The 18,284-nt window shown below is 40.7% G+C and overlaps 1 protein-coding gene and 1 long non-coding RNA gene across 3 annotated transcripts in view; one reads left to right on the forward strand and one right to left on the reverse strand.

The window, feature by feature from the left end:
• The window catches only part of LOC116701006 (uncharacterized), a 14,524-nt gene extending 9,188 nt beyond the window's left edge, over window positions 1-5,336 (forward strand). Inside the window, exons 3-4 of the long non-coding RNA XR_004334788.1 lie at window positions 1,134-1,249; window positions 5,323-5,336. This is a non-coding gene — a long non-coding RNA (uncharacterized LOC116701006). The remainder of the gene's footprint in view (window positions 1-1,133; window positions 1,250-5,322) is intronic.
• The window catches only part of fez1 (fasciculation and elongation protein zeta 1 (zygin I)), a 24,872-nt gene continuing 8,326 nt past the window's right edge, over window positions 1,739-18,284 (reverse strand). Inside the window, exons 2-10 of one of the 2 annotated variants that reach the window (XM_032534538.1) lie at window positions 16,379-16,710; window positions 11,533-11,620; window positions 9,952-10,038; window positions 7,925-8,090; window positions 6,064-6,368; window positions 4,932-5,012; window positions 3,360-3,435; window positions 3,194-3,259; window positions 1,739-2,624 (exon numbers count right to left, since the gene is read on the reverse strand). In XM_032534538.1, coding sequence (XP_032390429.1) covers window positions 2,608-2,624; window positions 3,194-3,259; window positions 3,360-3,435; window positions 4,932-5,012; window positions 6,064-6,368; window positions 7,925-8,090; window positions 9,952-10,038; window positions 11,533-11,620; window positions 16,379-16,704 — 1,212 coding nt within the window. In that variant the 5' untranslated portion in view covers window positions 16,705-16,710 and the 3' untranslated portion in view covers window positions 1,739-2,607. Of the gene's footprint in view, window positions 2,625-3,193; window positions 3,260-3,359; window positions 3,436-4,931; window positions 5,013-6,063; window positions 6,369-7,924; window positions 8,091-9,951; window positions 10,039-11,532; window positions 11,621-16,378; window positions 16,732-18,284 lie in introns of both variants that reach the window. The other variant, XM_032534537.1, reaches the window with a different exon arrangement.

Below are 18,284 nucleotides of genomic sequence, written 5' to 3' on the forward strand. Positions count from 1 at the left end.
TAGTAGTAGTAGTAGTAGTAGTAGTAGTAGAAAAAATGAAATGTGCGCCGATCAAAACCACAAACCATCCAAAGAATCAGTCAGGATTTCTTGGTGACATTGAACGCAGCTAGAGCTATGCTCAAAATACTGCCGACTCCATTTGGTGATGAGAATGTGGCGACAGTACAAGCAGGTAAAAGAGGAGCCGGTCTTTCTTCATCCTCGATCTTTATCTCTGTTCTTGACTGCAGTAGCGACCGGAGCCTCTCCCAGCTTAACACACTGGCATACTACCTGGCTAACTAGCAGCAATGATGTTACCCAGCATGCTTTTCACACCGCCGAATTCCTGAACGCCTTTTTTTCTCGACTTGCATTCCGATCTCCACATCGCCGTCTTCGGACAAAAAGTCGCGTCCTGAGCTTGATATTATTGTCTTCCACTTTTAGCAACAATCTGAACCTGTCCGTAGAAAAAAAAACAACACATTGGACATCAATCAAGGCTGCACAATTGCCACATTAGGTGACATTGTAGCTCGGTTCACCGGCTTCTTGCTGCAGTCTCGCGCAATACTGGACCAATTTCAAAGGTTTTTGGTCCCATCAGTCTATTGGACATAAACTGACTTATGACGCACTGGGTCAACCCACCGTCAGTGAGACAGGTATAGACAATAGTGAGGTACAGACAGCATCTCGTAGTTCTCAGAGGCCTTGGACTCTCACAAATGTAGGGACAATGTCAAAGGAGACAATTTGAATGCCTTTCAGTGATAACCATTGAATCTTTAAAGAATAGATCCTTAATGTGTCGATTGCTGTTTGTGTAAAATGTCAAGTGACATTTTGTTTTTGAAAGTGGGAGAGGGTGTGGCACCAGGTTAACGAGGTTAATGTTATGTTAAAATTGAAATGTTTTTAATAGCACCCCCTAATACAGTTTAGTTTTTTTGTATTTTTATTTTAAGATGCTTATATTTAGTTACATTTAAGAAAGACAGTTATTAGCAGTGCAAAAGTCGTTTGCACTCCTCACCACTAGGTGGCAACATTGACCAGTGAATGGGTGGGTGAGTTTTGCAAAACCTTCTGTTTATGTCAACAGCCATTACGCTAGTAGAAACTACAAGTCTTTCTTTTAATTACAGATGGAGTTTTTCTAATTAAAATATGTGGCACCAGAGGACCTCTTCTGTCATCTATCTGTACCTGCTACAATAGCAACTCGTACTGGAACATTCTTTTTAAGTAAGTCTCAAACAAGGTAAGGCAATTAAGTATTTTAATTAAGTAAGTAAACTGAGAGAATAACGTATAGCCATACAGATATATTGCATTTCTTTCAAAGGCCGAGTCCAGAAAATGTGACGCTCATCTGTTTCATCACTAAAAGCAGTTAGACGAAGGTGATGTGGAAACCGAAGCCTCCAGGTCACATGCATAGACTTCTTGTGTCCAACAGCTTTATATTGATATTTTCCATTGAGGGTGGAGTAGTTATATTCTAAACAGTCCCACCAGATTTTGCGGGAGCTTTTGAAAAACATTGTGATGTCTTTTGTAGCAATGAAGTTGCAAGAGATGGTGAAAATTGCAAAAGAAAAGTTTTTTTTGGTAAACTTGAACCTTTTTTAGTGCATATGTTTTAATACTCATATTGTCCTGAGACAATAAAACATGATCTTTTCAAATATATGTTGAGTAAAGCTAGTCTTTTAACAGTGCATCAAAAGGTAAAGGAGAAGGAAGCAGATTCAGTCACCGCAAGGGTAGAATGTTTATTAGAATTTGCATTTAGCGATGTGACATTCACCTACATGGCACAAAGGAAATCATTTAATATGCTAATGAGCCCATCTCATCAGGGGATGATATAGTTTATCCAATTTAAACTCAGTGATACACATCCACAGGGCTGAATGAGGCCTTTCACTCAAATGACAGTAAATAAAAAAAATCAACAGTTTATATCAAATATTCCGATATAAATTTCAAAAAAGTCAGAAGAGCACTGGATATTCAGATAGGGGGGGGGGGGAAAGCATGATAATGCACTGCACCGTAATAGTGGAGCTACAGTACTAAGTTGGCAGAAAAAGGCGCATGGCTTTTGTTTCATCTGAAACAATACATGGAGATGATCACTCATAGATGTAGTATGACATTTTACAGTGTAGTTAGTTCTTATAAATCAATGAATACAGCTGCCAACAGAACCTAGTGGTTAACAGGTCAGTTCATGAATAGAAACGTAATAACCTGGCATCATTGAGATTCTGTTAGAGGAACAAAAGGACAGCAACAGTAACGTATCCCTGTACCAAAGTGGTGTTGTGATATGTAATAACATTTCATGCTCCATTAGTGAAGTCCCTTTAAAAGTGGGATAGGCTGTCCCGCTTGTTTAACTATTCAGATGGCGGGCATTTTGGGTCTGGCCTGAGCTTAATGTGCAGGACAGGAGAAGGTGAGCTCAGCAAAAGGCAGTAGTCCTAGATGAGTTGAGTACAATAATGTCGATGGTGAGGATCCATGGTTAGAGATGGGGGGGTGTCATGCAGCTCGGGCCAGAGGAGGGTTGGAAAGATCCTTAGTCACACTGTGGCCTCTGGGCTGGGGGCTTTAGGTAGGACAAAGGACTAGGGATGAAAAACAGTTAAAGGTTATAATACAGTTACATTATTCAGGGTTTGGCCTGGTGGTGAGTGTGTTTTTATGAGGGCACCGTTGGGGCCAGACTGATGACAGCATTAACATAGAGGCCAATAGTTTCTGTGATTTAAAAATTTAGGAATTTAAAACGCTATAAGACAGACTCCACAGGACCCTATGTTAAGTCAGTGCTAAAAGCTAAGTGGAGATGTGAAAGTGATTCACGTTGCGTCTAAGCCACCCCACTGTAACTAGTTTTAAAACACTTGAATGATGTTTTTTTTAAGGCTTTTTCCCCTTTTCTTTAGTTTGTTATCTTTCGTGCATGTACAACATATATACATACACACCAATTTTAAGCCAAGTGGCACGTTAGCTGTGTCATTGGGAGAAGAAAGCTGTGGTTGGGTTTAGGAAAAGAACCTAAAAATGAAATGAGCACTTTAAAATACATTCATAATTCCCAGCAGCTAACCTGTTATTTGTGCAGTAAGTAGAAAAGTAGGTCGTTATCAAGCAAATACAGAAGTATTTCAACTTATGTAATGGTGTGTACCTTTCAATATGTAGTCAGTTAGCAGTGTAGGCACCTTCTCACTGTCTTCCTTCATGGCATAAAGAACTACAAGGAGGAAATACAATGTATCAACTCTGGGTATACACCTTGTTCCAGCCAGTCATTTTTATTTGCCTTTGATACGCATGTTCTGGGCTATACTCACTTTTTGTGAGCATCTGCAGGTCATCAACAGATGGAGGGGTGCCTTTCTTCTCATATGGAATAACTGTGTTTAGATACTGAAAACAGAGGTTCAGCCATCAGAGATGTCAACGCAGTTGTTATCATCTTGGTGACAGTTAAATGTTACAAGAGTAGCCATCACCAAAGTTCTAAACAGTATTCAACCCTATCACTCCAGATCTATTAATACAATCTGATGCTGAAAAAAATCAAACTTTTCATTCATGTGTGTGCAGGGTGTCTAATTAATCGTTATGTTCAAATGTTACCCGTCATACAATCTATGGAGTGAATCAAATCTACCAGCCATATGCATATTATTTAACTTCTGTGGCGGGTAATTTTGTATATAGACACATGTTCAGTCAGCTGTAATTAATACGACGGACAAAAACGGGGACATTTCTTGCAGTGTACTATGGCATATTTACAGGGGCAAATGCACTGCAATTTAATGAAACAAGCAACATCTGCGCTGCAAAAAGTAAAGCACAACTAGGGCTGGCCGATATATCGACTAACTTTAATGTGTAGTTGTGTTTAAATGAAAATCTGTTTTCTCATAATCCGCCAACGCTCAGCCCTTCCCCCATGCGTTTCCCATAAAGATATACAACATAGCAGCGACAGGGACTAACATTAATTCTTTTAACTGGTCGTTTCATTACTTACTTAACCATAATCTCTGCAGAAATAACCGGCAGCTTGCGGTGCTCAGTATCCGGCTTACAGTCATCTATTCTTGGATAACTGAACCACCAGCTACCGCTGACCTGACGGAGCACCAGAGGCGGTGTTGGGGAGCTATGTAGCACGAAGCTCCTCTAACGGTTTTTACCACTAGTTACTACAGGTATGCTACATTCAAGAGACCATGGGATGTTACGTTACTCAGCAACAGATGATAATAGGGGTGAGGTTGCACAAGAACGTTAATAATTTGAACTTTTAGGCAAGGAACGAGAAGTGAATTACCTGTATGTGTGAAAACAGTTTCATCTCACGCATCCATTTTGTTGTTAGCATTATAATTTGTTGAATATATTGCATAATTATATAATTTTGTCATTCTTTTGGTAGGGGATGATACAATGATAGGAAAAACCCAAACCAATATTTATTTACACCAAATTGCCATGAATATTGCTCCATTTGTGTGCGTGTGCATGTATGAGTCAAAAATAGATTTAAATGTAAAATTGGATAAAAAAATAATTTTTTAGGCCATATCACCCAGCCCTACACACAAAAAAAGTTCTCCAGGCCTTTAGGGGGAGCTCTAAGTGGAACTGCTTGATTTTCAACCCCACAGAGAGAACACTCTGCTTTTTTATTACGAGTTTACAGGAGCCTGGAGAACTTCCGTTGTTTAATCTGGATGCAGCGTTTTTTGTTGCAGCGTGTTTACTAAATGCTGCGCATGTGTTTTCAAATTAATGACAATTGTAGTTTGTCTATTTGTGTGTTTACCCCTGTCGGCCACCATGTTGCTAACACTATCAATGTTACAGTTATGTCACACTTGAAGCTTTTATGAAACATTTGAACTTACCTGTTTCTCATTCCCTGTGCTTCCAAATGTTTGTCTAATGCCCGTCTGCAGGATGTTAGACAGGCCTTCCATGCTGAAACGCTGCACACACACAGTAATGACCATTACTTCCTTGATCAAGCTGACTGAGTATTTTGGAAGTACAGAACAGACCTTTCAGCATCTCGCATAGACATCACATTACAGTAAGAGACTAATGAAACTCAGCGTAAATTCTCTAAGGAAGACTTCTATTCTTCACATTACTCTCTCCCCAACCTAATCAGCTGCATTGTCAGCAGCTGAATCTGGGCATTTACTCTTTCAGTTAAACCAGCCAGATATGCCACAAATCTCTATGAGCTATTGCATCGTTGCATTCAAAAATTAAATCGGTCTGCTGTCATTTCAGGCAGAATCGATGCATTCCACTCCATTCATCTTCTGTTCTCATCCTTCCCCGCTCCCAGGGTTCCGCCACCATCAGAAGCCCCGCTTCACATCACCTCCATCAAGGGGATATTCCTATATATCAACGGCTTTTATACCTCTTAAAAATTAACATTGCGATGAAGTGTAATCGCCGAGGACTAACATTTAAAACTATTATGCACCATGTTCATTAAACATATTGCATCTGTATCATTCATATTACTTCAGCAATACAGCCTCAGGTATCCAGCAGTCCCCACATAAAACATGCTGCTGCATTACATGGAGGGAAAAGTCCATTAAGTTGTTTCCCTGTTACAGAACAGGACTGGGCTATTACTGTATAAAGATGACTGATCACTTTAGGAGCTTTCCTGGAAGACACAGGCTAATGGCCTAAAATCCATTATGCTAACAGTCAGAGGGAGGGAAGAGGGAGACGTCACACACTGTGTGCTTTCACCATATTCTAATTTAACTCAATGAAAACCACAGTGCACATAGGCACATTGCCATTTCCTTAATAAATCAGGTGGTGTGCCAAGTTTTGCATGCCTGCTGAGAATTGCAAGCAACGACAATCATTCCTGCGAAAATGCAAAACTAGGCACATCACTGGCCCATTGTGGCATAATTAGACTCGCATTGCCAGACACACAGAGAGCAAAAATGAAAAGGAGAACTCTGGTACAGTCTAAAAGGTGTGTATAAAGCCTCTCACCTTGACAGGCATGCTCCCTGTCTTCTCCGTTGAGGCTGTGTTCCCTCCGTTCACAGGTGGCATCCCCCCTCCCTGCAGGCTCAGGGCCTTGTCCCGGCGTCGGCGCTTGCTGCTGTCCCGTTGCTCCTTCTGCCTGTTCTGCACCTCCATCAGGGCTGTGATGAACGTGTTCTTCACCTCTTTCTCAAACTCTAGCTCCTCCCGCCGAGCCAGCTGGCTGACCAGCTCCTCTGAGTACTGGCGGATGGCCGCCTCCACCCTGTCCAGCAGCTCCACCAGAGCAGAGCTGGGCATCAGGCTCAGGCCTGCAGGGAAGATGAAGTGGGAGAGGATAGTTTTTTTTACCCATAGGTTTGGTCATAAAGCTAGACAATGGCATGCACTGTATATAAAAAATAATTTTAACTTTGCAACTTTTATCACAGTTCTTTGCAAAAACTCCCACAAATTTAGGCATTTTGAGCCTCAACACTTTAAAAAGAAAAAGGCGCAAAATCCTGGAGGGACTGATTTTATCCTACGGCCATTGATGCACATGTTGATTGATCTATCAAGCCATTAAATTAAAAAAACTATTATATATAAAAAAAATATCAAGCCTGTTATGTGTTAGAATGAAAACTATGTAATTGTATATTTTCTAGTCCTTTAACTTAGTACAGGAACCATTCACCATTCCTACATTGGTTTGTGAGGCTCCATTCAAGGTGCCACATGGATCAACATATCCGGCGACAGGGTGCCTTTGGGCAGAAAAAGCCTTGTCCTCCATAGACCTGCTGATGGGACTAATCTAACCATGTGGATTACTAAATCCTAACCTGACTTGTGGCTGTGACTTGGTTGGCTGAAGTGAACATGAATACCGACACATGTCCCTACCCTAAGACCAAGAGACTGGATCACATCACTCCAGTTCTGAAGTCTTTACACTGGCTTCCTGTGTCTCAAAGAATTGATTTCAAAGTACTCTTGCTAGTTTATAAATCCTAACGGTTTAGGTCCAAAATACATTTCTGATCTGCTACTACACTATGACCCCCCAGACCTTCAGGTCATCTGGGACAGGTCTACTTTCTGTCCCCAGAGTCAGAACTACACAGGGTGAAGCAGCTTTCAGTTTCTATGCTCCTCATATCTGGAATAAACTCCAAACCTGCAGATCCGCTGCTACTCTCAGTTCTTTTAAATCAAGGCTGAAGACCTTCTTTTGATGCTGCCTTTCTTAAATTAATGCTCATTTCTTAAATTTATGCTGCACTGTAAACTTTGTCCTAATGTTTCTATTTGTTTAACTGTCTATTCATGTGTCTTATTGATTTTAATGCTTATGACTTTTAACGTTTTGTACTTGTGTTTTATCTGTTTAATGATTTGTGAAAGCACTTTGAATTGGCCGCTGTTGCTGAAATGTGCTATACAAATAAAGCTGCCTTGCCTTGCCTTGCCTTACCCAAAACACTATTCGACGGAATATGAGAGTAAACAACTGTTTACATAAGATGGATATATAGCGCAACTTGTGCATGTTTGTCCTTGACCATGTTGCCCATGCACTGACTATTACTGGCATTCATGTTGGATAAAAATAGGGATGATATTTATGTCCAGCCTATGGCAAGGACGCTGTTGAAGGGGGGGTGGGGGTTCCTGCCTTTGGTATGATTGTCACATTTAGCAACATGTTTCAAAGAGAATAATGAATTGTAACCTAAAGGAGACTGCCATTAGAAAGACTGATGAATCTGTTGGCAAGTATACGAAGACCAATGTTTGGACAGGAATGTAGCCGAGTCACGTCCTAGACCAGCTGTGAAAATGAACAAATTACTTTTGGTTGATTGACAATTTTGATTTCTACCTTCATAGGAGCAGTTATTGTTGGAGGCCTGCGACAGCTGCCTGATCTCCTCCAGCAGGGAGGGGTTGGTCATGGAACAAGGGCTGCTCTCCTCTTCATCCTCCTCCTCCTCCGTTTCGCCGGGATCTGGGGAGTTCTCCATCATCTCGACTATCTCCTCAATGACCTTGGGAGAGGGAGAGAAAGAGAGAGAGACTGAAGGAGAGACAGGTGAATTGACAGGAGAGAGATTAGAAGACAGGGGTAAGTACACACCCATCCATAACCATCCATTTGTTAGTAGAGCGTTGCCACTAAAATGCCTTCTGTGGAAGTGTACATATCATATTAATACCCATTATTGATGTCTACACAGGCTGCAGCAACAGACTTGGATTTAGACAAGCACCTGTGTACTAGGACAATAAAATATTAAAGCAGTTCCAATCCTTTTTCTTCTGAACTTGCGTTTCGGCCGATACAGAGTACTGATCTGACACCATTGCTTTTAAAATATATATACAGTACATATAAATTATGATGTGTTAACAGCTGTATAGTTCAAACCATGTATGGATGTGATTTGATTGATACATTTGTTGTTTTGCCTTAAAACATGAACAAATGTACACAGAGAATGAATACCATATAAGTTTATTTCATTAGTTTGGTTATGGATTAGAGGATGGATACCCGACCCGAGCCCGACGGGACCCGACGGTACCCGACGGGTCGCGGCGGGTTCGGACAGATTTTTAGAAAAGATGCTCGGGTTCGGGTCGGGCGGTCACATCAGCGCGATAAGGCGTTGAACATTAGAATTTAAAACAGCTTATTATGTAGGGAAGGCGCTTGTTGCGTGTGCATTGATGCGCTATCTGTTGACATTTCCGAATGCCTCCTACAATTGCTTAATAAAAGCGGCTTTCTCACAAACAAAAGTACATGTGTCATTAGTATGAGAACAAATGCGATTTTAACTGTGTCGGGCTCGGGTCGGGCTCGGACATAAATATCTTAATGCCTGTCGGGCTGGGTCGGGTTCGGTTACTGCTCTGTCGGACGCGGGCCGGGCTCGGACAGAAAAATCCGGCCCGATCCGCACTCTATTATGGATGAATTGGTCATGAGGAAAAAAGGAGATTAACGATTTTAACAACTCTAAAGTACATTTTTTCCCCAGTTCAATTACGTGGTATCACATCGGTGCATAGACTCATGTACATGCTTATACCAGCAGTATTGAAGGCTTTTCAATTTCTGGTATTGGAAGAACTCTATAAAAGGGCAGTCAAACCCTCCATGCTGTCCATGTGACACAAGACGTTTAATTGGACATGATAAAGAGCCTCTCCATCAAAAGGATGTATGCAAAACATTCAAATATCAAAATGGGAATGCCACATCTAGCAATGCAAATATTATGTCTGGGGTTCCTCAGGGGTCTGTTCTTGGTTCTTTACTTTCTCCCTTTGTTATGCTGGTAAATTTTGTTCCAGGAGCATTGCTGCCACTAAATGATTTCTTTTATTCTGTGATGGACAAACCCCTATACATGCCTTGGTCTCCAGCTTTCTAGATTACCAGAACACCTTATTGCTGTCTTGCCCCAGAAATCAATGATCTCTCATAAAAACTGGAAATTTTAACGCACATTCCCACCATTCTGGAATCCCTGAACTGGTTACCTGTGGCGTTTAGAATTAATTTTAAAATGTTACTGTTTGCCCTGAAGGCACAGCTTGACTTTGACCCATTCTATAGTGTTGACATAAACCCCCAACTACCACAAAAAAATATGAATGGACAAGGCACAAGTGGCTTAAAGACCATTATGGCAATCCCAGCAAACAGTCATTGTTAACAGAAATGCGTGACGGTGAAAGATGAAATGGAGCCACGCACCAATCTGAGACAAGCCTCATGCTATACCCAAGAGCTGGGCAATATATCAATATTGTATCGATACAGATATATGAGACTAGATATCGCCTTAGATTTTTGATATTGTAATATGGCATAACACACACACACACACACACACACACCTGATCAGCTGTGACGAGAGGCTCATCCTTCAGGCAGTTGGCGTTGTCATTCTTCTCATTCATCTCCTCGTCCTCTTTTTCATGGATCTGCAATGGATTGTGAGATGAAACATGAGAACAACCACATGGCAGTTTGTATGGCAGTCAAAAACGGTCTATCAGCACTGGAATAATGAACTGAACCGTCCAGTCCTTTTCCAAAAGAACTTTGCCTGGGATGGAGAGAGAAGTCACACTCATTTCAAAATCTCATGCTTAAATATTTGAAAGGTTTTACATTATTTTGTATTTTAAAAAGTAATTTACTCCATTCCATTTGTAAAAGTGTTTGAATAGTTTATACCTAAAATGTGACATCCTAAAGTTTTGATAGTGAAGTTAATTGTAATGTGAAGAAATCTGTGACGTTGGCTCGAGGGATGGCAACGACATTCATGGTTCCCAGACTATGCTATCCCAATGATTTTGCCTCGCCAACATGGGGTTGACATTTGTGCTTTGTTTGAAATGACTTGACTTAACATTCATGTAACATTTTAAATTATCCAATTCTCCACTGGTTTATGAACAAAGGTGGTCAACAGTATACGGTAACCATTATAGGCTGCCTGCATGTAAAAACTGTCATTATAGGCATGCTGATGTTAGCATTTAGTTTAACGCGCTGATGTGCTAAAGTACTCTCACAGAACTGCTAATGCTGTAAAAATATAGTCTTATCATATGAATGTCCACAGGGGTTGTCTCCAGGCTACTGCTAAATATTGATGCAGCATATCAGCGAGAAAGTTAATTTAAAGATTTGCCATTTCATATTTGCTGTAATAAAACAGAAAGCACACAGCAAGCAGATGTCTTGTGTGGTTATGTCTGGAATAAATACAAGAAATTAAAACATTAAGAACTCTGTAGCAGAAGACATAATGAAAAGTGTGCTCTACAAGATCCGAAGAAATAAATGTACAATTGTCCTTTGCAGAACGTTTCCTGCTGGCCTGTTTTCGGTATAAACGTTGACATACAGAGAATCTCAGCAACTCCTCTGACAGCAGGATCCAGCTTCATATGAACACTATGATGCATTTGCACAACAACCCTCTCCGTCTGGGGTTAAAATGTCTGCTCTGGCCCTGACCAGCCCAAACATGGCCTAGCCTGCTAAGTGCCTGCTGTCAGGTTGGATGTGAGAGCCAATGGAGGGAGGGGAGGAGATGGGAGACCTCTGCTGAACTGCAGACCAGTCAAGGTTGGGCAAGCATAGCTTCACGTGTCAGCATGAGAGAGCCTCAGAGAATGGAGCAATTAGCTACTCAGTTTGGCACCTCACTGTGAAAAATAACCACATTCATTTACAAATATAAAGCCATAAAAGAGATTCCTGTTTACCTTATAAACTAGTTGGCCTAACAATAGTTACCATTATCATTTCTAATAAAAGGTTACCTTTGTGAAAAATGTGGCTTAAAGGGAATAGAAATCCAATTAAATCTATCTTTCTAAAATAACAAAAAGTTTCTTTATTATTTGGCCTAATAGCACATTTCCCAGATTTGAACCAAATAGAAAGTGAGTGACATTTACCTCCTGGTCAGAAAGATTGCCGTTGAGTCCCTCTGAGTCGGTGCCGTCCCAGGTGGAGATGTAGTTGTCAGTAAGAGCATCCCACACACTGCAAAACAACACATGCAGACATGTCAGCAAGCATCAAGACACTCTTTTTGCCTTAGCCCCCAAAGGCTGTTTACCATTTTAAGCTTGTGGATCCACAGCCGCTGTGGTTAGTTAGTTATATAACAGCATTGTACCAGAGTTCGCTGTGTTGTTTCATCTTACTTGTTATAAGGAAGTCTACTCAGCTCTATCTTCAGCATCCTGCAACTCAGTCAATATTTCATTATTGCAAGTCAATGTTATGCAGAGCTGGAGGCTGCAGAGGAACAATGCATAACAGAAAGAAACTGCTTACTGCTCTGTAAAAAGGTATCCTTAGCAGAGATTTAGATAAAGCTTCTCACATCATTGTGCCAGTGGTCCCTGACAGCAACCCGGAGCGAGCGTCTGTCTGAAGAATGACATTAAACTGGGAGAGAAGTCTCCTTTGTGTTTTTTTTTTTTTTTTTCTCCTCCACTAAAAAGTTGGCTCAGGCCTGAAAATGACAATAATGCTCCCAGTGGCAGACTTGCCCACACCCCCCCCCCCAAACACACACTGGACCCCATTCAGCCAGCAGCTTACCTCACCAGCCATGCCTGCATGCCATCACCGGATGCAGCAGCACATCAACAGGGTCAACGTTTCAATACACTTAACACTATGATGAAAACGAAGTAATAACAAAGCGTTGTACAGAATTGAAATATAATATACTTTCTACAAAAAATTAATTTCTCCTTCAGAGAGAATTGATATTTTGTGGATTTTTTTAAATTGTAGAAACTAAAGTGATCAAATGAAACTTCTGTGATTTTTACAGGGGATTATCCAAGACTATTTCTCAGCAGGCAGCAGTGTTGGTAAGCAGATATTTCACAAGTCTTTGGACAGAGCCCAGCTAGCTAACAGCTTACAGGCTGGCTTACTGTTTAACCCTAGTTGGCACCTATGCACAGTTTTATGTCAATGAGCAGGCTTTCTCTTTCTCAAGCCTAAAAAAATATTTTGTATGTATTGAACATTATCTCGTACATAGGAGATAAACATTTCCCGCACATATATTATTTTTCACCTTTTAGGTCTTCTGTAAAACTCACCTCACTAAAAGACGTTTATAAAAAAAAAAAAAAAATACTAATCTGTAATCTACATGACACACAACATTAACAGCTCATACTGAGTGCATAACTCAGGGACGTGTCTCCGTCATATGGCCAGCAGGAACAGAGACTCCATGTTTCAAAGCTGTCCTGCTGTATTTGTTGGCCAGCAGCCACAGAAGAGGAATCTGTTCTGTTTAATGTTCTAGCTCTCCATCAGCTCGTTAGACAGACTCATATCTCTGGTTCTAATCAGGCAACTGCAGGGATTAGACCAAAATGTGCAACACTGTTTTTAACCAAACGGCAGATTTACATGGTTGATGTTTATTGTCTCTAAGATGCTCCGGTTTTAAATAGGTCCCTTTAAATCAGACTGCACCCTCCACTAAAAAGAGATATTTTTCTATGTCATAACACAACACAATATACTCAGCATTATGAGCATCAGTGTTGTCTTTTAATAGCTTCTTCAAGTGAATAAATATAGTGAATGAGTCTCACTTGATCAGCTGATTGTTACTTGCAAGAATTGTTATAAAAGGGGAGGAACAATGAGACATTGTTGTTGGCAAAAACTCCGGGGGAGCCTGGGACAGTAATGTTTGACTGGAATATATCTGTACTAGTTTCCTTATCTGTGCCACAACAAATCAGAGTAAAGTATTAGATTTATGTCTTGGTCCTAACATGCAGATTAGTGTAATACTGTAGGACCCACATCCACCCACAGCCCTGTGTTCTGTACTCTGTATCAGTCCACTTTATTCATCAAAGTGTGTATCTGTGAATGTCGTTTGTCTTTTCCATATATTTGTCTTAAGGACCCCCTCAAAAATGTGAGGATTTATCTCAATGGGTTTATCCTTCTAAGAAGTACTCTGAAATCAACACAGACTCATTTTAACAGCAATGAAATGGTCTTTGAGATGTGATTCCTTTCCTTAAACCTCCAGTGAGGCTATTTTTAGCACGATTCACATCCACACAGTGTGAGGACGTGTGTTTCCGCCTCAGCGCTTGCGGGCTGAAGGAGGGTCTGGCAGTCAGCTGGGGGAGAGACGGAGACAGAGACACACCAACAGAGCCAAAGCTAACTGAGCCGTACAACACTGCACATTGAATAATTCAGCATGCAGCCCGGCTGTGGAGCCGGGGAGGGTGGGCCCATGCTGCTGATTGACTGCTTGTTTTGGGTGTTGCAGCCGGTTTGTGGAAATATTTGGACCTTTGTCACGTGTGCTATGCCATTGTTATGGTCTTGAGAGTGTGTTGTGTTTGTGTATGGTATTAATGGCATAAACATCATAATTACTATGCTAGAGTGTAATTAAAGGGCTGGAGGAATAGTCAGTCTGTGGTAATTTCGAGCATTTTATTATGTTGCTGGTGACCAATTAGGATGAATCACAAAAACACATTCTCTTGAACGGGTTTGTAGGATATTGAAATATGATATGCTATCCTATGAAACTACAGCGGCTGCCAGCCAGTCACGTGGCAAAGTTTAGCCGACCGGTCATATGACCGTTAACTACAGTGGCTTGAATAAGTTTACATACCCATGCTAAAGTTGATTGAAAAGAGGAATAAAAAAATAAAAACATCTTTTGGAAACTGATCTTAATGCCTTAATTAAAAAAAACATTTGAAATATCCAACCTTATAAAGGACACCAATTTTCTTTGTTAATGAATAATGTATTATATACATTTAAATAAATAAATGTTCTTCCTTAAAACACAGGGGGCATAAGTATACACCCCCCTATGTTAAATTCCCATAGAGGCAGGCACATTTTTATTTTTAAAGGCCAGTTATTTCATAGATCCAGGATACTATGCATCCTGATGAAGTTCCCTTGGCCTTTGGAATTAAAATACCCCCCCATCGTCACATACCCTTCACCATGCATAGTGATAGGCATGGGAAACTTTCCATAAGATCATCTTTCAATGCAAATCAAACCAGCTATTAAGCTAACTAAAAAAAACATGCCAATCTCTAGGTATGGTGAAGGGTATGTGATGACAGGGGGTTAGTCCAGAACACTGTGAGGAGTCTTTTCAGCGGCTGTTACAATTGAGTTTAGTCGATAAAAGGTGACTGTCCTGCAAAGACGACAATGACTAGTTAAGACTAGAAAAACGATTGTAGTTCCAGTTAAAACACCGGTCCCAGACACAAACACCCGTTTCCAGGGTGAAAGTCTTGTGTTTTCTCCTGAACTTCTTCGGGGGAGTAATGCACAAAAGTATAATTTATAATAAATCCAGGATAACTGATGAAGCAAGGCTTGACCTAGTCTAATCTGTGCAGCCTGGCTTGGATAGTAATTAGTAACAGGATGGAGTAATTAGGATGGATGCACGTTCACGGCTTTCTTTAATAGGCCGCAAGGTCGATCAAAGACTTCCTGATGCTAAAATAGAGAACATGTATTGCGAATATACTTTACACAGAGTGAGCAGCAGCTTCTTATGAAAATATATTAAGGTGATATAGTATTTGTAAAAAAGAAACATGGCCGCTGTAATGAAACAGCGAGAAAAAGCAAGGCAGACAATCGCAGACCAACTGAACGTGTAAGAAGCCTAAAAATATACTGACCACTGCTCTGAACTGAAGCAGTCATATTCATACCATTCAAGTAGTTAGGCTAATTATTTGCACAAATGAACAGTTGTGCTCTTTTCCTTAAAAGTGAGCAGAAGACAGTCTGATGTTACGCTGGAAATTAACCATGAAGATCGATTACAACCACTAATCTGCCTAGGATTCATAAATATCTCTCTCTCTCTCACAAACACCGTCTCTCCCTCTCTCTCGTATGCGCTAAAATATAAATTACCTAAGTAACTCCCACTCCCACTGCTCGCTTTTCAGGCAAAGTGTTTGTAGAAAAAAAACTTGAAAGGTTTCATTTAAGAGCAGTAGTCCGTCATTCAGTCGGTCCGCTATAATCTGCCACGTTTTTTCTCACTGTTTTTTGTTTTGTTTAAAGAGGCAGAGTTTTCTTCTTTACGTATTATATGCTTTGTTTCCATATGGACATGAAAAGAAAGACATTGAATAAATTGCACTCTGAAATATAGAAACTATAAAGATAATTAAGTGATGAATATAATGCACACTGTAAACAATGACTGTAACACCGTGTAATCATCAGTTATTTCCCCCCAGTACAATATAAGGTCAAAAAACAATGAGGTGTTCTCTCCCTGTTGTTTTATGAATGTACCGTATAGTATGTACAGTAGCCTCAACTATAAAGTTACTGGTCCAGTGAACTAAGACTATAATTAAGAAAAAAGTTCAAATATAAATAGGCCTACAGTAAACGGTAACAAGGCTAGGGACTATGCTCTTGAAAAATCTAAAATGCTTTTAGATACTTTCTGTATATTTACACTGTAGGCTAGTATTGTAGGCTACATAGGCTACTATTGGATTCTGTTTGTAATGTTTGTAAAGTTATTTATATGTTTAAGCCAAAAATACTGATGCAAATGCTTATCGATGAACTATTAGCGCTATACAGTAAATATTAGCTGGGTAAGACTGACCTGTATCAGATCTATTAAGACATCTGACCAATGAAGATGAATACCACAGTAAGAGGACCGTGTGCTATGAATATTTCACCAGAACAGTATCAACTTTGGTCACTCACTCTTCGTCCTGCAGCCTCTCCTCGTCCTCCTGGCTGTGGGACTGGTTGCGTATGGGCGCCAGGCCCTCCGTCTTGGTGTTGTAATTATGGAAGCAAACGTTGAGCTTCTCGTCAAACTCGTTGACCAGGTCTTCCATCGACTTGAAGCTCATCATCTCGGAGAAGTTCTCCAGCTCAGAGAAGTCCTCGCGGGTGATGGAGGCCAGGGGGACGGTGGTGGTGGTGGAGTAAGAGGAGTGTTTGAGCGCTGGGTGGTCCAGCTCATCCATGCGGCAGGGCCGGAGGTCCTCAAACTCCTCATCCAAACACACAAGAGGGGCTTCCATTGTGCCCCCTGTCTGTTAATCTGAGGCCTGCACAAACAGAGTGGTCACACAGTGTTTAATCACAGCACTTATAACACTGATGCTTTAATGAGCCCCTATTTCACGCCTTTTCGGCGTCACATTTCTACTCTCATATTCACATTCTACTAGAATAGGTTTACATGCTTTGATGTACAAAAACCAGATTGTTTCTCATAATGCCTAAAGCTGCAGCTCCTCTGTCTGAAACACACTGGCTGCATCCCATGTCGCTTATTTGATAGCTCCTTGACTCCTAGGTCCTCGGCGGAACTGGAAGTTGTTGTTGTTGTTGTTGTCGTCTCAAAGCTCTTATTTCTGTCTCGAGGACCGAACATCGAGGATAGGTAGGGCTGCACAATTAATCAAATTTGAATCACAATCATGATTTTGGCTTCCATCGATCAAATTTGCGCGATCGAACAACATTTTAAATGTGTCATTCCGTTCATAGAATGCTCAATTATTTTTTTTCTCCATGCGTTACATGCATAGACCATTAATATTAATTTTATTCAATATATACAGTCTATGGTTACATGACCCATTTTTTCTGTGAAGCCGTGCCTGTGTTTGAATCTCTCCTCTTACTCTCTGCGCAGCCCCGCCCCCATTCACTCACACACAACTCCCCAGGAACATGGAGAGACACATCCGCCGCCGGTCCACACTTCTGACATTTGTCCACAGTCTTAATTGTTATTAACACAGCTGTATATTGTTAAGCATGAGAGGCAAAACTGTATTTGTACCAGTGTTTCCGTGGGTAACAGCTATCGCGGCCGCCATGGCGAAAAAAACACAGAAGAAGTTATTGAATGCAACTAACTTCAGTTAGAGTAACCGTGTGAGACGGAGCTGCTGGACCTGGACCAGAGATGTAATCCATGGCCAGAATATCATAGTTCATAAAAATGCAGCGCAGTGACGATACAGACATTTCACGTGTGTAATAGTGAAATACAATGACAGTACAACGGTTAACGTTACCTGCTGTATAACGTGTTATTAGTGTTTCTAGCGTGACGTGCAGCAATGTTTGTGTTGCCTCTAACGAGTGTTTTGGACCATCAGAGAGCAGCGCAGACCTTTACGTGGCACCATAATGAGGTACCGAAATCCCCGTTGATATTTCGTCCGGTAGATAACGAGCACACAACATACAACTTAACTTATGCAACATAAGAGGAATGTAGCACAATATGGATGTGGAAGCAGTTATAAACAGCCTATTTTACAATAAAATTTGTTTTGGTTAAAATTAACAAAACATTGTGATAATTAATCGTGATTTCATTATTAATCAAAATAATCGTTATTGTCATTTTGGCTATAATCGTGCAGCCCTAAGGATAGGACCGCTCTGTAACACCCCAACACTTCATTCAGAATGGTTTGACATAGGGCTGAACGATATTGTGTTTTAGCATCGACATTGATAATGATTATCATATGAATACAATTGTGTCATGCTAGTAAACCAGCGTGTTTCTACCTAATTTCCCTCCAAAACCACTTCAGAAGAGTAACGTTAGTCCCAGCGCTTACTTGCTTTGGTGTTT

Source organism: Etheostoma spectabile, chromosome 13 (assembly GCF_008692095.1).
Source record: "Etheostoma spectabile isolate EspeVRDwgs_2016 chromosome 13, UIUC_Espe_1.0, whole genome shotgun sequence".
Taxonomy (NCBI): Eukaryota; Metazoa; Chordata; class Actinopteri; order Perciformes; family Percidae; genus Etheostoma; species Etheostoma spectabile.